This window comes from Malus domestica, chromosome 09 (genome assembly GCF_042453785.1).
Source record: "Malus domestica chromosome 09, GDT2T_hap1".
Taxonomy (NCBI): Eukaryota; Viridiplantae; Streptophyta; class Magnoliopsida; order Rosales; family Rosaceae; genus Malus; species Malus domestica.
Window position 1 is genome coordinate 9,823,921 of NC_091669.1, and position 26,753 is coordinate 9,850,673.

At 38.1% G+C, this 26,753-nt stretch overlaps 2 protein-coding genes and 1 long non-coding RNA gene across 3 annotated transcripts; 1 reads left to right on the forward strand and 2 right to left on the reverse strand.

The window, feature by feature from the left end:
- Window positions 1-8,928: 8,928 nt before the first annotated feature.
- LOC139188120 (uncharacterized) lies at window positions 8,929-9,648 on the reverse strand. Its single transcript, XR_011571320.1, has 3 exons — window positions 9,497-9,648; window positions 9,316-9,413; window positions 8,929-9,140 (listed from the first exon to the last, which is right to left on the reverse strand). It is a non-coding gene; the product is annotated as an uncharacterized lncRNA (long non-coding RNA).
- A 2,449-nt stretch (window positions 9,649-12,097) lies between these two features.
- On the reverse strand, window positions 12,098-14,199 carry LOC103429201 (uncharacterized protein At4g26485-like). The gene is made up of 3 exons (XM_008367346.4): window positions 13,836-14,199; window positions 13,363-13,567; window positions 12,098-12,650 (listed from the first exon to the last, which is right to left on the reverse strand). Exons 1-3 carry the CDS (start codon window positions 13,972-13,974, stop codon window positions 12,305-12,307), a joined length of 690 nt encoding a protein of 229 aa, XP_008365568.1. The 5' UTR covers window positions 13,975-14,199; the 3' UTR covers window positions 12,098-12,304.
- A 10,388-nt stretch (window positions 14,200-24,587) lies between these two features.
- LOC103429200 (uncharacterized) lies at window positions 24,588-26,000 on the forward strand. Its single transcript, XM_008367344.4, has one exon. It carries the CDS (start codon window positions 24,881-24,883, stop codon window positions 25,811-25,813), a length of 933 nt encoding a protein of 310 aa, XP_008365566.1. The 5' UTR covers window positions 24,588-24,880; the 3' UTR covers window positions 25,814-26,000.
- The last annotated feature ends 753 nt before the right edge of the window (window positions 26,001-26,753 follow it).

Below are 26,753 nucleotides of genomic sequence, written 5' to 3' on the forward strand. Positions count from 1 at the left end.
AGGGTACTAATATGGTGTGATGATGGTGATGGGCAAAGCAGAGGGCAAATAATAAGAATTTTTGCCGAGAGGGTTATCACATTGTGCTAATTGTTTCTCTGAGTTCTGACCTCAATGACCTTTTTTCTTTTCTTCAGTAATCACTTACTGTACTATACATGCTAATTAAAAAAATTATTTGTTTTTATTCTCAGGATATTTACAAGAATATCCACAAGAAATGAAGAAGGAACTACCTATTGATAAGATTCCAAACAGACGTGTTTCTATTTTTACACCTGGTTGGGAGATATCCGTCGGAGTAAAAAGTACTGATCTAAGCCAACTGATTCTCAAAGAGTGGAAAAAAAAGAAGCATGAGCAGTATGTATTCTAAATTCTTTATTAACTTTGTTATAAGAAATCTAACATTATATATACTTTTAATTTATAGGTGGCGTATGAAAAAGGCGGTAGAAGAATTAAAACCTTTAACAACTCCTCACATCATACACATATGGAATAAAGTCCAAAAAATTAGGTACAACACCATTTCTTACCTATTTATGTTTAATTGCATTCTCCATATCATTCTACAAATTAATTATCTCAAATTAAAAAAATTAAAAAAAAACAATTTATGAGTGCAGGAAAAAGATTAATAGTGATCAAACAACTTTTCTAAATACGGTAACTCTTCTCTTATTTTCATATGAATGTATACTATCAATTCAAATTGCATTCAATTTTCAAATAGAAATAAAATTGCATTTTTCTATCAGTTTTACAAGCATCACACCCGTCTCAAAGTACAAAGGTTGAAGTACAAGATTAAGGTAACATTTCTTACTATTTAATTTTGTAAACATGATTACAATTAGTTACTTCAAACTTGACAATTTATTTATCTTTCAGTATTCTAAAAGTAACTGGAGTAAAAGTATTGCTATGGGAAAATTATCGAAGTTAAAGGTATTTAGGTTAAATTGCTTACAATCTTTATATTTGGGATTGTGCATTATAATGCATTATTGACATCTTAATCAATTAGACTTCTTAATTTATCATCATTACTTGCAGATTAACCATGAAAATCTAAAGCATCAAGTGCAAGCAAATGGATGGCAAGCATGGCGGAAGGACGAAAAACTTGACAACTAGATATTCATTATTCGTGAAATCAAGAATGTCTTTATTCGTGAAGTCAAGCATTAACTAGATATTCATTATGTAAAACTAAATTATTGCTCCTATCAGTTGTGTCCATTCTTGATTTGATGAAATCCACTTTTTTTTTATTCGTATTCCTACATAAACCCAAAAAAGAAAGAGAACTGTTTGTACCATACTTGACCAATCCCGAAACTACCGAGCACCGGCCAACGCTATACTGTCAAGGACCCAGAAGAGTTCCCCTCCGACCAGGAGACCAATCACTACTCGACACGTGTCAAGATTAGAAGCCAATCAGAGCGCAGCACGTGTCGACATTAAGAACCAATCATAACATGACACATGTCAATGTGACAAAGCTACAAGTTTTTCTATAAATAGGGGTCATTCCCCCACAATATTGCCTAATGCCATTTTGTGTTAAATCATTCACAAGAACTCACTAAATTGAGAGCTTGATCCTTTGTACTTGTGTAAGCCCTTCACTACTAATAAGAACTCCTCTACTCCGTGGACGTAGCCAATCTGGGTGAACCACGTACATCCTGTGTTTGCTTCTCTGTCTCTATTCATTTACGTACTTATCCTCACTAGTGACCGAAGCAACCAAGCGAAGGTCACAAAACCTGACACTTTCTGTTGTACCAAAGTCTTCGCTGATTTTGTGCATCAACATTTGGCGCCGTCTGTGGGAAACGACACTTATTCCTACTCTCTTCAGCTGTGTCAAGCTGGTTTCTATCATTCGTACACTTTCTTTTGATCAGGCATCCCTCTCCAACATGGGAAGCGAAGGAAGCCACAGCACACAGAATGACACCCCCCTTGCACATAGTGCGAAACAACGAAAGAAGGAAGGAAAACGAGTTCTTCTTCAAGCTAAAGTCGATGAGTTGAAAGCTCAGAACAACAAGATAGCAATGAGGAATGAGGTCCTCCAGGAGCAATATGAGAAGCTCTTCGAGACACTCCACGAAGCTAGGCAAGCTCAGACACGCGAGCTTGTTGCCCCCGTGTAAGTCAACCATCAACTGGGTGCCCTCCAACATGGAGGGTCACATGCATTCGACATAGATATCCCTGATAGGGAATAGATTACCCCTCGACTTGATAATCAACAGGAGGCTTCTCTTAACCCAGTTGCTTCGACCCGAACCATGAGAAGTGGAGGGAGACACCTCTTTGCTGAAGGGGCAGAAGGATCGAAAGCCGTCTTTCGCGATTGTCGGGATTTCCTGAAGCAACGTCGAGAGAATTCCATCCATATAAGCTCAAAGATCAATGACCCAAGGATTTCTGAGATACTCGGTCCCCTGCCACGGCCCGAGCCGGCCACCAATTTGGGGAAGGGGCAACAAGTCCTAGAGAGACATGAGGGTACAGGGGACTCAGAGGTGTTCCGACAGACATACCCTGGAAGCCAGTATAGCGAGTCCAGAGAAAAATCACATGCCCTTGATCAAACCTTCCTAATTCCAATAGGAGATGGAGATTTACGAAAGAAAGCTCCAGTGACACATAACTCCGCTCAGGACCCCCTTGTCCTACAACTTCTTGAGGAAGTAAACAAGTTGAAGGCTGAACGTCAGGCTGAAATACCTGACTGGAACCAACCCAGGCCTGGCCCTCTTACAAGGAGGATCCTCAACACCCCCCTTCAAGCAAAGACAAAGCAAAAGCTTGGCTTGCAACTTTATACTGGAAAAGAGGACCCGATTGAGCACCTTAACCTCTTTGAGTCCACCATGGCATACCGGATGCACACCGACGAAGAGCGATGTCTTCTCTTCCCCTCCACCCTCTCTAGTGGAGCTCTAAATTGGTATTGTCGTCTTACACCTGAGACGGTAGACTCATTTGAGGAATTGAGGAAACTATTTGTTTCCCAACACATTTTCCAAACCGATCGCTTGCACTCTGCAGATGACTTGTACACTATCCGCCAGAAGCCAGACGAGTCATTACGTATGTATGCTGGCCGCTTCAGCCATGAATACTCCCGGTGTGCCGAGGCAGACGACAAGACTGCCCTCAAAGCCTTCACGGCAGGCCTACGTGATTGTTTCTTTAAATACATGATCAATGCCAATACTTGGAAGACTTACTCTGAGGTGATGGCGCATGCTTATAACCATGCCTCCGCCGAGGCAAAGACATATCAGGAGAAACCCCCTACAACCATCCTTTATCAACAAGTGGGAGGTGGAAGCCAGACTCACCTAAATGAGAAGACCTCGACTTTCCAAACAGCAGTGGCACCTCCCCATGCCTTGCATAATGCTTCACCGAATCAACAGACATATCAATTTCAAGGCAAGAGGAAGGATTTCCATCCTCACCACTCTCCTTTCAGTAAAAAGAGTAAGGGACACTATCCCGATAACCTAGGGTATCGCCACAATAACGCTCGCCCCCAGGCAGTCAATGCAGTGGGTCAAACCCGCGTCAAGATACCCCCTACCCCAAGGTATGAGACATACACGCCCTTGAATGCCACATGCGCGGCCATTTACCCCAGCATAGCTCACCTGATACCAAAGCCAAAGCCGAGGCACCCAGATTACACGCCCCCGAATAACGCGGGCATGTTTTGTTGCTACCATGAGCATAACAGCCATGATAGCGAGAAATGTATCATCCTCCGTGATCGTATTGAAGCTTTGGCACGAGAAGGAAAAATTGATCAATTCCTCCTTCACCCTCAAAGGGATAACCGTAACCAACGCCAGGTGAATGTCATATATTCCATAAGCGGCGGCACACCCATATCTGAATCTTCCAATAGGGCCATGAAAAACAGTGAACGAATTCTGAGGCCTGGTCACCAAGTGTTTCACGTGGAAGACATCAGGGGAGGGAAGTATCAAAAGCCTAACTGGGATCCGATATGTTTCTACCCTGAGGAAGAAAGAGGCATCATCTACCCTCATAACAACCCATTGATCGTGGAGGCTCACATAGCCAACTTTGATGTTCGACGAATCCTCGTAGACACAGGGGCTTCGGTCAATATCATGTTTGCCGAAGCTTTCAGGGCACTCAGTGTAGCTGAACACTTGCTCGATCGCTCGATTTCTCCTCTGATAAGCTTCTCCGGTGATATCGTGCAACCCTTAGGGAGCATACATTTACCCTTTACTATTGGTACAGGCCCTTACACGGCTACCATTACCACTAACTTCCTAGTGGTTGACTGCCCAACGGCATACAATGTCATCTTTGGGCGCACAGGCATCAATGATCTCAAGGCTATGGTATCCACGCATATGCTGTTGATGAAATTTCCAACCCCCCATGGCAACGGCTACATCAGAGGAGATCAGCTTAGTGCACGATCATGTTACAACACTTCAGTTAAGCAACAACACTTGCCCGGACCCAAGGAAACCCTGTCTGTACATGACCAAGTCACAAAGACCAGCCTAGATGAAGCGAACTTGGATCTTCCTGATAGCAACAATCAACCCGATGATCCTCGAGATGACTCTTTCACCCAGCAAACCCAACCTGCTGAAGAGTTGGAGAAGGTACCTATCTCAAGAGATTATCCAGATCGCATGGTGAAGATTGGCACCACATTGTCACCACCCCTTCGGTTAGCATTGATATCTTTTTTGAAAGAGAACACTGAAGTCTTCGCCTGGTCATACGAGGACATGCCAGGCATCTCTCCCGATGTCATCTGTCATCGTTTGAGTATTGACCCCAAGATCAAGCCGGTGAGACAGAAGCGAAGATCTTATGACGCTGAACGATACGAGGCAATGAAAGCAGAAGTTGAAAAACTCAAAGGCATAGGCTTTGTCCGCGAAGTCAATTACCCGACATGGGTAGCAAATGTGGTCCTTGTTAAGAAAAATCCGACCAAAGAAAGTCTTTTGCTTCAAAAGGTCTTGTGGAGAATGTGTGTTGACTACACCAACCTAAACAAAGGGTGTCCGAAAGATAGCTTCCCTCTTCCTCTTATTGACAGACTTATAGACTCTACGGCCGGGTGTGAACTCCTGAGCTTCATGGATGCTTACTCAGGATACAACCAAATCCTCATGAACCCTTCGGATCAAGAACACACAGCCTTCACTACCGACAGAGGACTATACTGCTATAAAGTCATGCCTTTCGACCTAAAGAATGCAGGAGCGACTTATCAGAGACTAGTCAACTCAATGTTCGCCGAGCAGATTGGGAAGAGCATGGAAGTTTACGTTGATGATATGTTAGTCAAGAGCAAACATGCTGACCAACACATCACCAACCTATCTGAAACTTTCACTATTTTGAAGAGGTATCGAATGAGGTTAAACCCCAACAAATGTGCCTTCGGCGTAGGCTCTGGCAAATTCTTAGGTTTCATGATTAGCCAACGAGGCATTGAAGCTAATCCCGAGAAGATCAAAGCAATCCTCGACATGAAGGAACCGGTAACTTCAAAGGACATCCAGAGCCTTACTGGCAAGGTGGCAGCCTTAACCAGGTTCATTTCTAAGGCCACAGACAAATGTGCTCCCTTTTTTAAAGCACTTAAGGGAAGTAGGAAGTACATTACATGGACTGATGAATGTGCCGAGGCATTCAAAAACCTCAAGGAGTACATGAGTAAAGCCCCTCTACTCTCCAAGCCCGAGGTAGGAGACATTCTCATTATCTACCTATCGGTATCAGCTTCAGCCGTAAGTTCCGTTCTCATTCGAAAGGATGGGAATATTGAGCGACCTGTCTACTACGCTAGCAAAGCCTTACAAGATGCGGAGACACGGTACTCTAACATTGAGAAATTGGCTCTGGCATTGGTCATGTCTGCTCGAAAACTCCGCCCTTACTTCCAAGCGCACTCCATCATCGTGCTTACCAATTATCCTCTTCGACAGATACTCCAAAGTCCTGACACTTCAGGGCGAATGATCAAATGGGCAATAGCGTTGGGTGAGTTTGACATCTCCTACCAACCAAAGCCAGCTGAGAAGGGCCAAGCAGTAGCAGACTTCATTGCCGACTTCACATATCCGGTTGACATTGCTTCTACACCTGAAGCAGTGGCTTCATTACCCCCGGAAGCTCAGAAGATAGAACCAACAACCCCAGCATGGAGTCTGTATGTTGATGGCTCATCCAACCAACAGGGCTGTGGAGCGGGACTAGTCTTGACTACACCCGACAAAGTAGCAATGGAGTATGCTCTTCGTTTCAAATTCAAGGCATCAAATAATGAGGCCGAGTATGAAGCCCTTCTAGCAGGATTACGTTTGGCCAAACACCTCGGGGTTAAACAAATTGATATTTTCAGTGACTCCCAATTGGTGGTCAACCAGGTTACCAACAACTTTGATGCTAAGGACAGCTCCATGGCAGCATATCTTGCGCAAACACAACTTTTGCTCAAGCACTTCCACTACCAGATCACCCAAGTTCCTCGAGCGGAAAACAGTCATGCAGACGCCCTGGCTCGCCTCGCCTCGGCTGTGGAAGACAAGATTGGAAGAAAAATTCATGTCGAACTGTTGGCAACACCAAGCACCATGGCCGCAGAAGTATGCAACTTACAACAGGGGGATAGTTGGATCACCCCGATCTATAATTTCCTTGCTCATGGCATCCTCCCAAATGATAAAGTCCAGGCTAAGCAAATTCGATACAAGTCTACCCGCTACCTGATCATCAATGATCAACTCTATAAGCGAGGTTTTAGCCTGCCATACTTAAAGTGTCTTACGCCTGCCGAGGCGGAAATCGTCCTTCGGGAAATACATGAGGGAGTCTGTGGAGATCATGCTGGATCTCGGTCCCCAGCACACAAGACTTTTCGCCAAGGATATTACTGGCCAACACTCCACCAGGATGCCATCAAAGTATCCCGCTCATGTGACAAATGTCAACGATATGCGACTATTCCTCATTCCCCTCCAGAGCCTCTTACTCCTATGATCAGCCCTTGGCCCTTCGCCCAGTGGGGACTTGATTTGATCGGCCCAATGCCGGCAGGGAAGGGCAAAGTCTGTTACGCAGTCGTTGCAGTGGACTACTTCACAAAGTGGGCCGAAGTAGAACCCTTGGCAACCATTACTGAGGCAAAGATAGAAGACTTCGTGTGGAAGAACATCTTTTGTAGATTCGGCATTCCCAATGCGATAGTCACTGACAATGGGCGACAGTTTGACAACAAGAGGTTCAGGTTGTTCTGCTCTAAGTTCAACATCAACTTATGCTTTGCCTCTCCAGCTCATCCCCAGTCTAATGGACAAGTTGAGGCCATCAACAAAATAATCAAGCGCACTTTGAAAACCAGCTTGGACAAAGCTAAAGGCTGTTGGCCAGAATTTGTACCCCAAGTTCTTTGGTCATATCGCACTTCATATCGGACTTCAACAGGAGAAACTCCATTCTCACTTGCCTTTGGCACAGAGGCGGTTGTCCCTGTTGAGCTCGAGCAAGCAACATTCCGAGTCCAGAACTACATTCAAAGTGAAAATGACAAACAACTCACCCTCAACTTGGATTTAGTCGAGGAACACAGAAACCAAGCTCACTTGAGGAATGTCGCCTACTAGCAGCGCATCTCCAACTATTATGACTCTAGGGTCAAGCCTCGTTCTTTCAAAATAGGAGACTGGGTCTTAAAGAAAAGATTACTCTGCGACAGAGTCCCGAGTGAAGGCACACTTAGTCCAAACTGGGATGGACCGTATGAAGTCATTGGCATCAGTCGCCCTGGCTCTTACACACTTAGAAGCTCCGATGGCAAGACCCTTGGCCATCCATGGAACGCTGATCACTTGAAGTACTACTACAAATAGACTCACGATGTACAAGTGTTGAGCTATAGCCGTTCGGCATCCTATGTAATGAAGACCATTTGGCAATGAATTCAATAAAGAGGTAATTTAGCCAACTCAGCCCTCACTCTTTTACATTCATAGCAAGCGATGCCGGAACCCTTCTCAATCAGAAAGCAATCCGTCTTCCACAGTCACTACAAAACAAGCAAATGAAGACCGTGTCAAGCGCCAAAAAAAAAAAAAAAAAAAAAAAAAAAAAAAACAGCTTCATCCAAAAAGCTTCACCCGAAAAGCTTCACCTCCAAAGCTTCACCCACAAAGCTTCACCTAAAAAGCTTCACCCAAAAAGCTTCACCCGAAAAGCTTCACCTCCAAAGCTTCACCCACAAAGCTTCACCTAAAAAGCTTCACCCACAAAGCTTCACCCAAAAAAAAAAACTTCACCCGAAAAGCTTCACTTAAAAAAGCTTCACCTACAAAGCTTCACCTAAAAAAGCTTCACCTAGAAAGCTCCCTCTACATACTTTCACCATCAAAGCTTCACCATCAAAGCTTCACCTAGAAAGCTTCATCTACAAAGCTTCATCTACAAAGCTTCACCATCAAAGCTTCATCTACAAAGCTTCATCTACAAAGCTTCACCATCAAAGCTTCACCTAGAAAGCTTCAACACCAAAGCTTCACCTACAAAGCTTCAACACAAAACCTTGCTCCAAATAAACAAATTTTGTTCACAAAACCCAAGATGCCCTTGAACTTGTACAAAAACACTTGGGTAAACATAAACATTTTTTGTTTTACACCCACAAGGGCCCAAAATTTTCCTTCTTCTTTATTCACTTATATCTGTTCCCAAACATATTATAATAGATCCAACACCAAGCCAAAGTCCCAAGTTTCATAATGGACAAAGGTACAAGCAATTCATCAATAATGAAGGTGCTACAAAAATTGGAATCTGCCCCAAAATAGAAATTCAACCCAAGAGACTTTTTCTCTCTCTCCCTCTTCCGCCTCCTTTCATCTATCAAATTTCTGCAACCTCTGCTCTTCTCCAATGGAGCTGAATTTTAGACACCCTATATTTCTTGAGCATATGAACAACTTTCAAGAAGGAACCATTTCTGTTTGAGCGACGGAAATTACAGTGTTGAAGCTCCACACATGATAGTCGGCTTCTTGCAGATTTCGAAGCTGTTGTGATGTTTCGAAGATCTGGAAATATTTAACTTTTAGTTCATCCTGAATTTTTGATATGTTATGAAAGAGTCGATGAGGAACAACTTCAATGCAGAAAGCATACCGATCTGAACAAGAGAAAATGGAGTTTCGAAGCTCACAACAAATCTGACGGGTTGACAGAAAAATAATAACCAGTCATTCATCATACCTGGATTTCTGGAGTTATACTGCTCCGAGGGATCTCAAATTTGGATATGTTGTAGTTCACAAGCTGAGGAACAACTTCAATGAAGAAAGCATGCTGATCTGAGCAAGAGAACATAGAGTTTCAAAGCTCACAACAAATCTGACGGGTTGACAGACAAATGATAAACAGTCACTCATCATACCTGGATTTCTGGAGTTATACTGCTCCGAGGGACCTCAAATTTGGATATGTTGTAGTTCACAAGTTAAGGAACAACTTCGATGAAGAAAGTATGTTGATCTGAACAAGAGAAAATGGAGTTTCGAAGCTCACAACAAGTCTGACGGATTAACAGAACATTGACGAACAGTTACTCATCATACTTGAATTTCTGAAGTTGTACTACTCCGATGGATCTCAAATTTGGATATGTTGTAGTTCACAAGATAAGGAAAAACTTTCATGAAGACGACTTTGCAATCTGAGCTATAGAGAAAGGTGTTATCTTGCATCCACTCAGGCTGATTAGTGGAAACGAAAAGCAATTCCACCAAAGAAAAGATGAAAAAGAGAGAAAAGCTACTAATTGCACTTGATCTTGTCTAGTCAATAGCATGTAGCATCAAACACACAAAAGTTGGAAATATTTTTAGATAAAGCATATACGAATGTGTGACATCGAAACAAGGATTCGTTACTTTGACAAATTAGTAACACGCGAGACACCTCTTTTGGCAGATCTCCTAGCTCGGCGACTTGGGGGACTCCTACTATAGGGTTTGTATCACACTTGACTAAGCCCGAAACTACAACTAAGCTTCAAGTGAAATTGATACATTACCTTGTGCGTCAACATCAGCTAAATACACCATTCCCGGATGGAGGAAAGGTACTTCCAGAGAAGGGCAGATGAAGATCAGACCACACTTCGGTACTTAGAAGTTTCGTGATTACTCAAGGGATTGGATCTTGCAAGTCCCCAACCGAGGAGTTTCCCTCACTCGGGAACTTAGGGGAGCACTGTTTGTACCATACTTGACCAATCCCGAAACTACCGAGCACCGGCCAACGCTATACTGTCAAGGACCCAGAAGAGTTCCCCTCCGACCAGGAGACCAATCACTACTCGACACGTGTCAAGATTAGAAGCCAATCAGAGCGCAGCACGTGTCGACATCAAGAACCAATCATAACATGACACATGTCAATGTGACAAAGCTACAAGTTTTTCTATAAATAGGGGTCATTCCCCCACAATATTGCCTAATGCCATTTTGTGTTAAATCATTCACAAGAACTCACTAAATTGAGAGCTTGATCCTTTGTACTTGTGTAAGCCCTTCACTACTAATAAGAACTCCTCTACTCCGTGGACGTAGCCAATCTGGGTGAACCACGTACATCCTGTGTTTGCTTCTCTGTCTCTATTCATTTACGTACTTATCCTCACTAGTGACCGAAGCAACCAAGCGAAGGTCACAAAACCTGACACTTTCTGTTGTACCAAAGTCTTCGCTGATTTTGTGCATCAACAAGAACGAAATTTTTTTTTTTGACAAAAGAAAAGATAACATGGGGAAAAAATATATGCAATAACAGTAACTTGCATATTAATATCAATGCAGAGAAGACCTACTTAAGGTTTTTATCTACTCTTTTTTTTATTTACATCTACTTACTATTGTTCATGAACTTTAGATAGGAACTTGCATCCAAATATCTCATGTTGTTTGACAATTGCATGAATAACATTTAAATCATTACTTTACACAAAGTGAAAACGAAAAACTTGACAACTTTTTAGGACATGCCTGATAAAGAAAAAGTTCATCTTTACACAATACAATTAAAATATATTTTGACAATTACAATGAAATAGAATAACACAAAACACTTTTAGGGGCACGTAGTGCCCGTGATGCAAAAATGCCTCTCGCACGCACGTGCGGAGAGGCTAGTTGAAAATTAAGTTTACCTATATAAAATTAAATTTACCTTTACAAACTTTATCTTTTCTCCCTCCCATGTCCCATCCTCTCATCCCCATCTTTTCTTCACCGACTTCCAGAGCACTCCCATATAAAAGCAGATGCTTTAAACATAGAAGGGCCTAGACCTAGTTCGACGAGGGAAGAAGAGAAGTGAGAGTGAGGGGAACAATTGAATTGAGAAGCATCGCGGTTCGATTTGTGAAGAGGGTGTTGGTGCAGTAATGGCGTTGGCATTCGACGAGTACCGGCGGCCCTTCATAATACTGAGGGAGCAGGAGCAGAAGTTTCGATTCACATATTCACAGATCCTGCCACTGCCTCCCATATTCACATGTCCTCCCACCACCCCTGCCACCTCCCAATTTGGGTGGATTTGCAGAAGACGAATTGAGGGGGCAATTTAGGAACTAAAGTCTGATTCCTGGAGGACACCAATTCAAGGAATTTAATTACCACCTGTTACTAGAGAATCCGACTCCGGGAAATTCCGGAGTGTGATTCCGGAATTCATCTGGGTCCCACACGATTTTTTATTCCTCTCACGTTAGTAAACGGGTGTAATCCGTAATCGGAATTCCGTTTTTTCACCATTAGTTTTGTGGATGTTGTCATTCCTACTAGTAATAACCTTCAATGTTTTCATTTCCTTTGTGTTTGGAGATTATGGAGTTATGATCCAATTAAGTATGAATTTACTTCAAGGAGTTATGTTAATCAAGGTGTTATTAATACAAAATCTTGTGGAACATCCTGCACAGGGAATTTCTACAAGCTTAACTACTACATTAAAAAGTAAAGTCGTAGCGACGGACTTGTTGGCAAGGCGCACTAATGATCAAAAAAAAGGTTTTTTTACAGGCACAGAGCTTGCATACTTCTAAAGGTTAAGGATCAAATCTTTTACAAAGCCATTTGCACACAGCTGAAACTATTCAGAATTCCAAAAGTACAGTTCCCAAAAAGATATAAGATGATCCTCTCCATAGGCCTAATGGCACCACATTCTGCTTACCAACACTTCACATGTTCATATAATAACTGCCACTGCTGGTTATTTCACTGCAAAGAGACATTTGATCATAAGTGCTCCCATCTGGCACAGAAAATATGAAGGTGTAACAATTTCGGAGACGAAATGTTTGGTTGCCCTTCATGTCGCCGCCTCTCTTATTCTGGTAGCCAGGGTAGGCCGATTTATTGAAGATCACCTTATCACTCAAGATCAGGCCAGCTTCCTCCGCAAGTCCTTCCACATTCCATCTGTTATAGGGGTAGTCATCCCGGGTTGTAACATGAATTTCCCCACCATAGCTAAGCATGCAACGGGCACTTTCGAAAAATCCTTTCAGCAACTCCCTGTGCATTCTTCATCCATTGAACCCCAAAATCCATAAACATCAAGGGTAGAGCAATTAGGTAACTAATTAGTGCATTAATGATGGTATATGAAATTTAATGATATGAATAGGTGAAGGCTTAAAGAATCTGCGGTTTATAGAGCTACAATACTCATCGCCCTGCAGCCCGTTACACAAAATTGATTAACCATGCCTGAAATACTTCATAAAAATTTGGAACTATAGCATGCCTTGGATGATAGCACTCAACAGTTCTCTTTTTTCTTTTCCAATAAAATGCCAAATTCAACTAGCTGAAAACAATGTGCAATATTCTACCATATATATAGTTAGTTCATACATGCGAGAGGCTTGTAACTCGGTTAGTTAAGAGCCCCAACATCTATAGTCCCAAACTCGATTCCCCTTCCCCAATATCGTTTGTCTTAAAAGAGCAAAAAGTTGATTCCTACATAACACAATCAGTTCATCATTATTTCGCAAGAAAGGGGAACTTGTGTATCATGCAATTTGAGGATAGGGTTCGAACTTGGGACATCTTCCTGAATTGTAACCAAAGAATGTTTTCGTATTTGTCAGCAAATCCAAGGCCTTACTCCCCATGAATTGAATACTATGATGAATTAGACTACATAAATCATGAATGCAAATAAAATTACCTGGTGTGAATCAAAAGCATGGACAAAAAAAATGAAATGTTAATTGAATTAGTGACTTACTGAATAAGCTCATAGTCCTTTTCACGTAACCAAGAGTAATGACCTGCATGAGGAAAGTTGAAGATGATGACATCAAATTCCCTCCATTTGAGGACAGGATGGAGGTCCATCTTATGCACATCAACTCCATGCAGCACCAAGCACCCCATCCTCCTCAGCTCTTCCAAATGTGACCAACTACTCCAATGTTTTGCCAACAAAGAACCTAAAACATCGATCAATCTTGCACCAAATCATCGACGGAAATCATCTCAAGAAAATCAAACAAACCCAAAATTTAATTTATTGCCGAAAAAAGCAGAGGAACAATTTTAGACACATCCCCATTTGAAAAAAGTACCTAAAGATAGAAACTTTCATCAAATAAATCACAGAAAATCAGAAAACTCAAGAAACCCAAAATTATAAATTGCATAAAGTTACATCTAATGAGTACCCATATGCATAAAAGATTAGGGTTTGAGAAATCTTACCTTGGGATTCAAGAGAAGTGGCCACCATGTTAGTAGCAGACCCAAAAGCTCGAGCCAAGCAAGCAGAAAACGAGAAGTCACCTTCCCCAACAAGCAATATCTCTTGGGAGCTGTTGTAGTGCTCAATCCACCTCTCCATTTTTGCTTAATTGCAGATTTCAAGTAAAACAAGGTCAATGTTGGTGGAAAGAAGAAGGACTCCCCAGTGATCAAAACCCCATGAGAGAGCAGACACCTTTTCAAAAGTGCAACAGTTATTTATCTGTTTTATAGAAGAGAGATTTGGGCTCTGTTGAACCTTTTGGTATGTTCGTTCTTTCAGTTTATTCCGAAAGCAACTCCACAAGTGTGTGTCGATTTTTGTTGAGGACTAGTGGGCAGGGGCGTCTTTTGGGGAGGAAAGTGTTCGACCGCAAAAGGGGACCCAACAAAAAAAGTTCAAGTGGGACTTACAAATACAATTGCCTCTTTTCTAACTTCCTCACTTTTTTTCTCAAAAAAAACTTACCCACTTTTTTTCTTTTAAGGAATGTAATAAGAGCCCTAATAAATTCATTTCATTGTCCTATTTTTATACTCGCATTATAATTTCACTTACCATAAAAAATTAAAATGTTATTTCTCCATCTATCATTATTCCTAAAATAACCTGTAATGTTTTTTTTTCAAAGAAAAATTAATATGTTTTTAAAGAAAACCAGTATGCTTCCTTAATTGCCTACCCTAGCTTGCACCGGAATGGCAAAATCTCCTCCCACCCCCCATCAAAAACCAAAACCTTTGACATCTGCTTGGTGGCATCTCCTTAGGAAAGAGTGAGAAACGGAAGGGGGAGAAAGAGAGAAGCGCGGGAAAAGAAGAGAGAGAAACATGAGGGAGATTGCTCTATAATACAAAGGCAGATTGCTCCAAGTGGATTTCTATTCAGTTGGAATTGGGTATTTTTTGATTTGGAAATCTGGGTTGTTGTCGTTGTTCGTCTATGAGGAATAGGAAGATAGGGTAGAGGTGGTAGTATTGAAATTCAAAGGGAGAACAGTGTGGTGTTTGTGGCTAGGGAGGGTGATGGATGAATGGGGAATTGAGGTTAGCCCATCGTGGATTTATTTTTCTTTTTGTTAGTTTTAGTTTTTCTTTATTCTCTTTTATTTTATTTAATTAAAATTATAACGAAATTATAAATATGGATTTAAAAGTCTTTTGCTAAAAGGATAAATATGTGATTAATATTTTCATTAAAATGTAGGTAGGAAAATAAGACAATTGGGTGGTTTCAGTAGCACTCTTTAATAATACTTTAGTGGGCCCTCCAACGATTACAAATTGTATATTACTTAAGGTCTCCTCCACTGATTTAGATCCTCTCCGAGGCAACTGGTCGAGATCCTCCTAACCAGTATTCGCAGATCATTGAATTTTTATCCAACGGCTACAAATAAGGAGACATTCTAAAAGTTATAATAATTGTAGCCGTTTGATAAAAATCCAACGGTCTACGAACACTGATCAGGAGGATCCCGACCAGTTGTCTTGGAGAGGATCCAAATCCCTCCACCACAAATTGTTTCTCACGCCGCCGCTTTTATTTTCCTCTTCCCTTTCTTCGTATCTCTCCATTTCTCTTTTTTATTTTTATTTTTCCACAAACACAATTAAACCCTAATTATTAATTTCATGCCAATTGAAGAGAATTTTCCAAAGCACTGAGACAATTCAAGTGTTTAGAGTGATCTAGACTTCGATTAAAGTAATAAGATATTTACTAGTTCAAGTATATTAAGTTGGAATTTGAAGATTTAGGTATTTCTCATCTACAATGTTTTTTTCCTTTTGTACTTTTCAGGGAAAAATTCATATAAAGTAATCAAATAATCATCATAGAAGGGAGGAGCAGTTACAAAAACTACTAGACGCATTGTGGACTACCATGTTTCGTTGTTCATACTTATTATAATTTCATTGCAATTTTGTTTGAGGTATAAAAATGACACCTACTAAAAAATATCCATCTAGCTAATTGAAAGGGCCAAGGGAAAATAAAAGTTGAACAACTGACCTAGTCTTAAAAGTGAGTTATTGATTGGTTCCTTGTTAAAGAACTACAAAGTTCAATGGAGGATTTAACTAATGAACTACACGATGACAATGAGGAGTTAGTTGGTGATTTAGGCCATGATGAAATTGTTGACGACTTGATGAAAATCATAATCATGAGTATGCTCCTGATGAATTGATTTGTTCTCAAAGTTAAAGTTATTAGAATCATATTTGCGATAAATCATGTTGCAGGAAAGGTTAAATGGGCTAGCTTTGATATCGATTGAAGGTAGCTTTTTAGTCAAAATTGATTATGAAGGTTTAATTGTTTGATTAGATGTTATATGTTAGATTAGAGAGCCGACTGGGTTTGAACCCACGCCGCGGTGCAAGGGCAACACTCATCTCCATCACTATGGTAGAGGGCCACTTGCTGTCCATTTGGTTTCTTAAGTTGAACTAATTATTGATTATTTAGTAATATGGTTATTTTTGTAACTTTCTTTACATTTAATGATATTTGAAAACTGATCATTAGTGTGAGTTTTTAAGTGTGTTTCAGTTTTACTTATTGTATTTTAGCATCAATACTTTATTCAATTTTTTTGGAATGCTGTTTTAAGAAGGGCCTCCTTATATATTTTACACACAGCTCCCAAAAGCTCAAAGATGGCTCTACTTGCAGGCACTCGGTGCTAAAACATATTGAAAAGTTGGATTTGATATAACAATCTCAATCATTTTGTCTAATTTATTGGATCAAATGTGACGGTTAATGTTAATGCTAAGGAGATCAATTTTTTTTAAACCAACTGTGCAAACCAAATGATGTGGTTGTTGATGACTGGATTATTACTTAAACAATAATTAACGTACTTATTTCATATTATTAACACATCATCTGGTTTGAAAATTTGATTTAAAATTTTGGTCTCCCTTGCATTACCCGACAGAGAGTATAATACTTCTCCACAAAATTTTGGATTTGATATAACGCTCTCAATCATTTTGTCTAATTTATTAGATCAAATGTGACGGCTAAGGGTAATGCTACAGAGATCAATTATTTTTAACTAAATGTGCAAACCAAATGATGTGGTTGTTGATAACTGGATTATTACTTAAATGCTGATTAACGTGCTTATTTCCTATTGTTGACACATAATTTGGTTTAAAATTTTAACAAATGCATACTTCTCCACAAAATTTTAGATGAAAATGGACAGAGAGTACGCCCACATGAAAAGTAGACTATAAGTGGTAATGGCTTGGTGGCACTTAATATTATGGTTGATCACTCATATATTTCATGCATTTATACTATCAATTTCTAAAGTCTTTGTGATGTTTTTGTGTTAAAATTGTGGCATTTTACCTTATCTTGTGTTAATGTGCAGTTAATTTTGTTTTAAGATCAATTTCAAGCAAAATGGAGAAAATGAAAAAAAAAAAAAAAAGAAAACAAAAGAAATAAAATAAGCAAAGGGGAGTGCAGCACTGGCAGGAAGAAAAAGAAAAGAAAAAAAATATAAGAAGATGAAAGTGGAACAAAAAGCAGGAGAGGGAGTGAAGAGTGCGGGATAAAAGCAAAGAAAAATAGAAGAATAAGAGGGAGTGGAAGGCAGCAAGCACGGGGACAGCAGAGAAAGAAAAACAGAAAATAAAGAAGTGGAGGGCAGACTGGCAGAAGGAAAACAAAAGAAAAGAAATAAAAAAAAAACTAAAAGGAGGAAAGGAGTGCGCATCAGAGGAATAAACAAAGGACTGCGAAGAATTATGAGGGCAGAAACAGAACGAAAGAGAGAGATGGGCGACAGAACCGACGGCAAAGGGCAGAGGGAAAAATGGGAGACTGACGGCAGACAGAAACCAGAGGCGCAGGGAGAGAAGGGAGACTGACGCAGCAGAAGCAGAGAAGCAGAAGGCACGGGAGTAGAGGGCAGAGCGGAGGAACCAAAAACGGGTGTTTTTTTTCTTGTTATTTTGTTTTATGGATAATTTCTTATGTATGAACATAATTATGTGTAACTAACTTATTATGCTAGAGTGATGCCATGAGCCGCAACATGAATACGTAGTTTTATTTTTCAATTGCTTAAGTGTTGTTACATGCTTGCTTTGATATTTTCAACTGAAAATATGGTTTTAGCCCCTAAAACTCAATTTTCATTACATAAAACCTGACATAATTTTTTTACTTGATTACAACCCATTGACTAGGCTCCACACAAGCAAATTCATTAACTATGTTTGACTTCACCATTGTACATTTTTTGAATGCCTAATATATCCTTAATTACATTTTTGACCTATATAATTAATTGTATACGGATTAAAAGGCGGATTAATGATTATTGAAAAGAGAAATAAGCATTACTATTCATAATATATATGATGTAATTTAACAAATATGTGGGGAATCTGTAAATGTGCCTAATAGTTGTGCTAACATATGGAGAATAATTTACATACAACATAAATAAATGTTATTTGCCTCAAAGTTATTTAATTTGCATATTTATATAGGTAAATTATTTTACACACATATATAATAATAATATTTTAGATATAAATATAGGCAAATTATTTTACACGCACATATAATAATAATAATAATAATAATAATAAAATGTGCCTTACATATATTAATACATGTAAAATAATTTATCTACAACATATAGAAATGTTATTTTATTCAAAGTTAATTACCTATATTTTACATATAGATATAGGTAAATTACTTTACACAGACATACATATGGTAACAATAAAATGTGTCTAACATGTGTACTTTTTTTTATCCAAGCCTAACATATGTACTAATACATGCAAATTAATTTACCTACAACATTAATTTACCTATATATTACATATAAATATAGGTAATTATGTTACACAGTATAATAATAATGTGACGAATAGATATATGTAATGGTGTACCTACAAAATATAAAAATATTACTTTATTTCAAATACGTATAATTATAAGTGGCTAAAAAAACGTCAAGAGGAGTAATTAGAATTTAATGCCCATATTATGTGGGCATATTGAAGCCAAAATTGGAGGGTTGTGTGTGAGAAAACGTTAGAAGGGTTGTGGCATATGTTGTAAATTATATGAAGTATTAGGTCATTTAATTTCTAATGTGGCAACATATTTGAATTTTTGGTTTATATTGGATGTTTAAAGATAGGTGGGTTTTAATCTAAAAATTACGAGTTGTATGGACCTATATTTAAAGAACCCTATTTTCAATCACTGAATTAAACTATCTATGTACCTTGATGCTTGATCACCATTAGGATGCTTAGAAAAGTTATCGGATGCAATTTTGAACGAATGTCACGTTAAAATTGGTTGTGCTTCTTGTGATTGAGAATTGTACTCTCCTAAGGTAAATATCATGCTCTTAGGGATTATATGGTTTAACAAAAGGATTTTCACCAAGATTAATGAATCACTCATGTTTATATTTAATCCAAATGTCATGGATAAGTTGCATGTAGTGGTATGCGTTTTAGCTTGAATGTCACAAGTAAAACATACACAAGGAAAATCCAACCTTCAAAGCATGTGTGTTTTCAATTATTTAAGCAATTGGAATAGCTACGTAAGAATGTTGTTGGTAAAGGTTGAACTCTAGCATATTGTCAATATATTTTTCTTCAATCATTTATTTTATCTTGAATTTCCTTATTTGCTTGTTTTGTTTAAGTTGAATCATTATTCCTAAAAACCAATTTCCATTTTAGATATTTGTTTAAGTCACATCCAGTAATATTTAGTTTCGTCAAATTAGTGTAATTCTTAAGTTTAAATAAGTTAAATACACAAAAACTCGTAAATTGTTTATATCAGTTCCTGAGGAGATCGACCTTGCTTGAGCCATTCTATACTACAAACACTTGTTCTCTTGCAAGAATTTTCTATGGTTTAACCCTTTGTTTTACAAGTGGTAAAATCGCTATCAATGGTCTAATGATATTTCTCTTCACTGGTAAGTGAGAGGTTTAAACCACATTATTGCTAATCCATTGTGAGATTTAGCCTACTCCCCCACCCCCTTAATGTAGATAATATCATTTGTTAAAAAAAAGTAGTAATGACTCTTTTGGAAGGGTGTTTAAAATGACTGAAAACGATTTTAGTGAAATTGATTTTCTTTCAAAAGAACTTAAGATGCTTTTTAAAGCAAGCATAAAATATATGTTTTTTTGCATAAAGCACATCAAGAAGCACCAAATATAGCCTACGCATCTTCCAATTGACCTTTATTTTTTTTGTTGGATCTATTTTTTAATCAAAAATAACAAATGAAAGTAACTACCCACTTTTATGAAATTACTAGTTTAACCTTTAACTAATCAATTTTTATGTTTTAAAGTTCCAAATAAGGAAGGACAAAATTTGGTGTTATAAATGATTTGCCACTGCTCCCCTCTCCCTTAATATGTAGAGTTAAGTCATCTGATATTAAAAATTCAGTGGAGTTTATTCGACAAATTATAGGTTGTCAATAAACCACTTAAAAAATATATTGAAATTATGATTAAACTAGCCTTTCTGCACGTGCCTTGTGAGTGCAAAAGGCTTTTTTTACATCCCAACGCGCTACGTGCGGCATATAGAGTTTCATTAATCAAGGTGCTACGCGCCCCTAAAATTCTTTTAAATATACGACGTTTATTTGTAATCTTGCTCTATGTCTCTCTATCTTTTACTTTAGATTAATCCATAATACGTAATTTCTCTACCGATTTCTTCTTTTGTTAAAGGCCTTTTATTTACCTAAGAATATATATTTGGTTGAGAGGGCTGTAAAAAAAAATTCAAATGATTGAGATCATTAGGGCATTAGGGTTGTCATTGAACATGGCATATCATCAACATCATTGAGATCATTAGGGCATTAGGGTTGTCATTGAACATGGCATATCATCAACATCATCATACTACATTTTTTTAATTTTTTTTATAGAATTTGTTGCTCTTGTTTCTTCTAGTGCCTAAAATTATAGAGTCTTCAGTTGAAGGAAAATAATAGATAAGATGTCAGAACAAATGAAAAGAAGACAATTTACTTTACCATTTCACAACAAATCACAATATCAATTTTTGTTTCTTCCTTTATTTTAAAAATGTATACAACATAATTAAATACATTTTGTCGAGCAATGAAAAAAAGAAATTGGAAGAACCAAAAAAAATGTTTGTTCACCCAATGTATTGTGGTACATTCATGTTTGCAATTATATCCAAATCATAATGTAGATCGTTGTGTATTGATCTGCCAAAAACCACGACACAAAAAAAAAACTAAATTAAGGAATTGTTAGACATCTACAAATGCAAAGACATGGTTGTTTGTTTGTTTTTTTTTTCTTTTCAAATTTATATCTCAGCATTGAAACTTGTTATACAAAGAAAGATGATTAAACGTTTAAGAAAATTATCATGAAGAAGAAACATGCAATAATATCGTCTAAGAAAAAACGTTTGATATAACTTCAAATATTGTTATAGATGTTTGATAAAAAAAAAAAACTTGATCAAACCTTAAATCCGACAAAAAAAAATCATATATATGCATGCCTTTGGCAGAGTTAGGAATAAAGAAATAACAAGAGTCTTTTACCTTTGGTAGTTACTAATATTAAAACAGCCCTCTGATTTTGCAGTCACATTCATGCGTGTGAAATGCAGTGGATATCCATGCATGAAGCATCAACTGTTTTAGAGAAGTGGCCACCATGTTAGTAGCACATCTAATGAGTACCCATATGCATAAAAGATTCGGCTTTGAGAAATGTTACCTTGGGATTCAAGAGAAGTGGCCACCATGTTAGTAGCACATCCAAAAGCTCGAGCCAAGCAAGCAAAAAACGAGAAGTCACCTTTCCCAACAAGCAGTATCTCTTAGGAGCTGTTGTAGTGCTCAATTCACCTCTCCATTTCAAGTAAAACAAGTCAATGTTGGTGGAAAGAAGAAGGACTATGGTAGTCCGACTACCCAGTGATCAAAACCCCATGAGAGAGCAGACACCTTTCCCGAGAAGTACAACAGTTATTTATTTGTTTTATAGAAGAGAGATTTAGGCTTACGGATCTGTTGAGCCTTTTGGTATATTGGTCCTTTCAGTTTGTTCCCGAAAGTAACACCATGAGGCCCATGAAAGCGGTGTCATGTGTGTCGATTTTTGTTGAGGACTTGTGGCCAGGGTCGTCTTTTGGGGAGCAAAGTGTTCAACCGCAAAAGGTCTCAAAATTTAAGGGCCTCAAAATTATTTTACTATCTATTATATAGCATTACTATGTGGGACATAAAAAGAAAAAGGTTCAAGTGGGACTTACAATTTTACAAATACAATTGCCTCTTTTCTAACTTTCTCAATTTTTAAAAAAAAAAAAATCTTACCCACTTTTTTTTTTCTAAGCAATTTAATAAGAGTTCTGATAAATTCATCCTATTGTGCTATTTTTATAGCACCAAAATGGCAGAATCTCTTCCCACCTCCCATCAAAAACCAAAACCTTTGACACCTGCTTGGCGGCATCTCCTTAGGAAAGAGTGAGAAATGGAAGGGGGAGAAAGAGAGAAGCACGGGGAAAGAAGAGAGAGAAACACGCGAGAGATTGCTCTCTAATACAAAGACAGATTGCTCCAAATTGATTTCTATTCCAGTTGGAATTGGGTATTTTTTGATTTGGAAATCTGGGTTGTCGTTGTTGTTCATCTATGAGGAATAGGAAGAGAGGGTGGAGGTGGTAGTACTGAAATTCAAAGGAAGAATGGAGTGGTGCTTGTGGCTAGGTAGGGTGATGATTGGGGAATTGAAGGTCTTGGGCCCATCGTGGATTTATTATTCTTTTATTTAGTTTTAGTTTTTCTTTATTCCCTTTTAGTTTATTTAATTAAAATTATAACCAATTTATAAATATAGATTTAAAAGTCTTTTGCTAAAAAGATACATATGTGATCAACACTTTCATTAAAAGGTAGTGGAAAAATAAGACAATTTGGTGGTTTTAGTAGCACCCTTTAATAATACTTTGGTGAGCCCTAAAACAATTACAAATTATATATTACTTAAGGTCTCATCCACCACAAATTGTTTCTCAGCCGCTTTTATTCTCCTCTTCCCTTTCTTCGTATCTCTCCACTCGTATCTTTTTTTCCACAAACACAATCAAACCCTAATTATTAATTTCATGCCAATTGAAGAGAAATTTCCAAAGCACTGAGACAATTCAAGTGTATAGAGTGATCTAGACTTCGATTAAAGTAAGATATTTATTAGTTCAAGTATATTAAGTTGGAATTTGAAGATTTAGGTATTTCTCATCTACAATATTTTTTTTTCATTTTGTACTTTTTAGGGCAAAATTCATATAAAGTAATCAAGTACTCGTCATAGCAAGGGAGGAGCAGGTACAAAAACTACTAGATGCGTTGTGGACTACCAGGTTTCGTTGTTCATACTTACTATAATTTCATTGCGATCTTGATAGAGGTATAAAATTTTGACCAAATGCGTACTTCTCCACAAAATTTTAGATGAAAATGGATAGAGAGTACACCCACATGAAAAGTAGACTATAAGTAGTAATGGCTTATTGCCACTTGATATTATGGTCTAATGATATTCCTCTTCACTGGTAGTGAGAGGTCTTAGATTTGATTATCGCCATAGGCAAATTTGAACCACGTTATTGCTAATCTATTGTGAGGCTTAGCCTATCCCCCACCCCTTAGTGTAGATAATATCGTTTGTTAAAATAAAAGTAGTAATAACTTGTTTGGAAGAGTGTTTAAAAGAACTGAAAACGCTTTTATTGAACTTGACTTTGTGTTTCAAAAGAACTTAAAGTGTTTTTTAAAGCAAGCATAAAATATATGTTTTTTTTTTTTTGCATAAAACACTTCAAAAAGCACCAGATATAGCCTACGCTTGTTCTAACTGGCCTTTTTTTTTGTTCGATCTATTTTTTAATTAAAAATAACAAATGAAAGTAACTACCCACTAAGTGGGTTTATGAAATTACCAGTTTAACCTTAACTAATCAATTTTAATGTTTTGAAGTTCCAAAAAAGGAAGGACAACATTTGGTATTATAAATTATTTGCCACTTTTCCCCTCTCCCTTAATATGTAGAGTTAAGTCATTTGATATTAAAAATTCGTTAGGGTGTATACGACAAATTATAAGGTGTTAATAAACCACTTAAAAAATATATTGAAATTATGATTAAATAAATTTATGTAGATCGTTTGTCTAATAAAAATAAAATTTCTTAATCAATTTACTTTTCTTGCCAAAACATTTACCAAACAATCAGCTGCTTATTCTCACAGCACAGCAGAAACAGTTTTTTTTCAAAGTACAACAATGCCAAACCAAAAAACAGTTTTTCCTCGGTAGAAAAACCAAAAAACAGAAAGCAAACAAGGATCTCAAATTTGAGATAGAAAGGCGATGTACGATAGAACAATCGAAAAAATACAAAGATCAAATGCCAATCTACAAAAGGCAGTTCAGATTTCATGGTTGGCAGTTCTGACTTCCATTGATTTTTTCAATTCAATGTTAACTGTCTCCAAGTGAGCCAATTGACAAGAAGGAAGCTGTAAATAGTAAAAGGTCTTGTTGAAATGTGTTTTTGTTAACCCTTCTGTTTCGGCAACCTCTTTAGATTATAGCCTCTAAAAGGGAGAGTTTTTCTCCACGGAACAAACTGTCATAGCCTCTTGCGTTCTCTCTCTCTCTCTCTTCTCTGTCAAACCAGTTTCTCATCAATCTCCATCCATGTCAATAGGCCATTTCCAAAGGCACCAAGATTCCCAAATATCCCAAGAGGCTAAGTAGTAAGTTCCAAATCTCCAACCCTTCATTCTCATTAGCATTAGATTTCAAACAATTGAAAAAAAAAAAAACCAAATCAATGTGAAACTTTTTACCTATACCTATTCAATGATTGCTACCCCAACAATTTTACAAATTTTGCAAAGATGCAGTCTTTGAGTCGATCGATGCGAGGTAAATCATTTCATGAGTCTCCGCCATTTGCAGAGAAGATCACAGACGACCCTGTGACAACGAAAACCGCACAAAGCACAGTGACTTGCGTCTTCCTTGCCAATATTGCGACATTTTGGCGGAAGGTGACGATCATATGGTGTAAGAACCTCATGAACCATTCCCTTAGCATTCGGATTGATAGCTTAGACGGCGAGTTTCATTATACATGCAAATTCGACCTAAAGCCATGGCATTTTTGGAGCAAAAAAGGGTACAAGTCATTCGAGTTCGAAGGGAATCAAGTGGAGGTTTATTGGGATCTTCGGTCTGCGAAATTTGGCGGCGGCCCAGAACCGTGTTCCGACTTTTATGTTGCTCTTGTTTGCGATGAGGAGGTTGTGTTGTTATTGGGAGACATGAAGAAAAAGGCATACAAGAGAACAAAATCCAGACCAGCCCTTGTGGAGGCACTTTTATACTACAAAAAAGAAAACGTGTTTGCCAAGAAAAGTTTTGCCACAAGAGTGAAGTTTGATGAGAAGAGAAAAGAGCATGACATTGTCGTGGAGAGCTCAACGTCCGGCCTGAAAGACCCAGAAATGTGGATCAGTGTAGACGGGATTGTGTTGATTCATGTCAAGAATTTGCAGTGGAAATTCAGAGGGAATCAGACCGTGCAGGTGAACATGCAACCGGTGCAAGTTTTCTGGGACGTGCACGATTGGCTTTTCAGCAGCCCGGGGACGGGGCATGGGCTGTTTATTTTCAAGCCAGGGGCACCGGAATCAGAGAGCGATCACGACAGAGATGGCAACGGCAGCATAAACAGTGATAATAGCAGTGCTTATTATTCAACCCAGACAAGTAATAACTCAACATCTTCTGACTTCTGCATGTTTCTTCATGCTTATAAGATTGAGTAAGGGAGACTAGTTTACAGAAAACACGCAAAAAAAAAAAAAGGAAAAAAAAAGGAAAATGGTTGTAAAATTGTAAATTATGGTAGTAGGATTAATTCATATATATGGGTACTCTAGTACTCATTTGATAATTAGTAAATTAAACTTTATTCATATTATATATGCAGGAAAGAAAATTAAGGTCTAGAAATGCTATTCCATGATCTCCTACTTATTCTTGCCATTTTTACTTTCTGTATGTAGAAAATTGGAGAGGGTATTGGTATAATGTGGATACAGCTAGGGTTAAAGGACCGATATTGCTCTTAATTTTTCAGGATAAGAAAGGTAAACAAAATGAATCAAGTTAGTAACAATATCAAGCGCCATGACGATGAGGAACATGTTCTAGATTTTAATTGTAGCCCAAACCATGAAAAAGGAGTAGAGGAATTGATTCATTCTACCCTTGTTTTGATAGATTAATCCACTTGCTCTTAATTTTCTTATTTACTGGTGTTAAATTGGTTGACGTGAAAAAAGCTCAACAAGATCAATGAAAAAGAGCAGAAGGAAAATGATGTCCCAATATATAGGGTTTATACGCCATTTTACTAACCAAGTCATGATGTCCCTAATCACACCAACACTTAGCCTTCTTATTTACCACCTTGTTTCATCATTGCACGACCGCGAAGTACCCTTTGTTGGCTCCGATGGACAGAGGAAGTTAGGGTAGCCGAAACATATTTGTCGGTTCAAAGATGCGGTGCGCCCTTTATTTTTAAAATAAGAAAGGGTAGAGAAAATGTCTCAAGTCAATGTTCAAGTATCAGGATCACGAAGCTAAAGTAACACATGTTGGAGCTTAATTGTAGCCCAAATCAATTAAAAAGAGTAGAGAAATTTATTCATTAATTCTACACTTGGTTTGATAGAGAAATTTATTCTTTCTACTCATCTG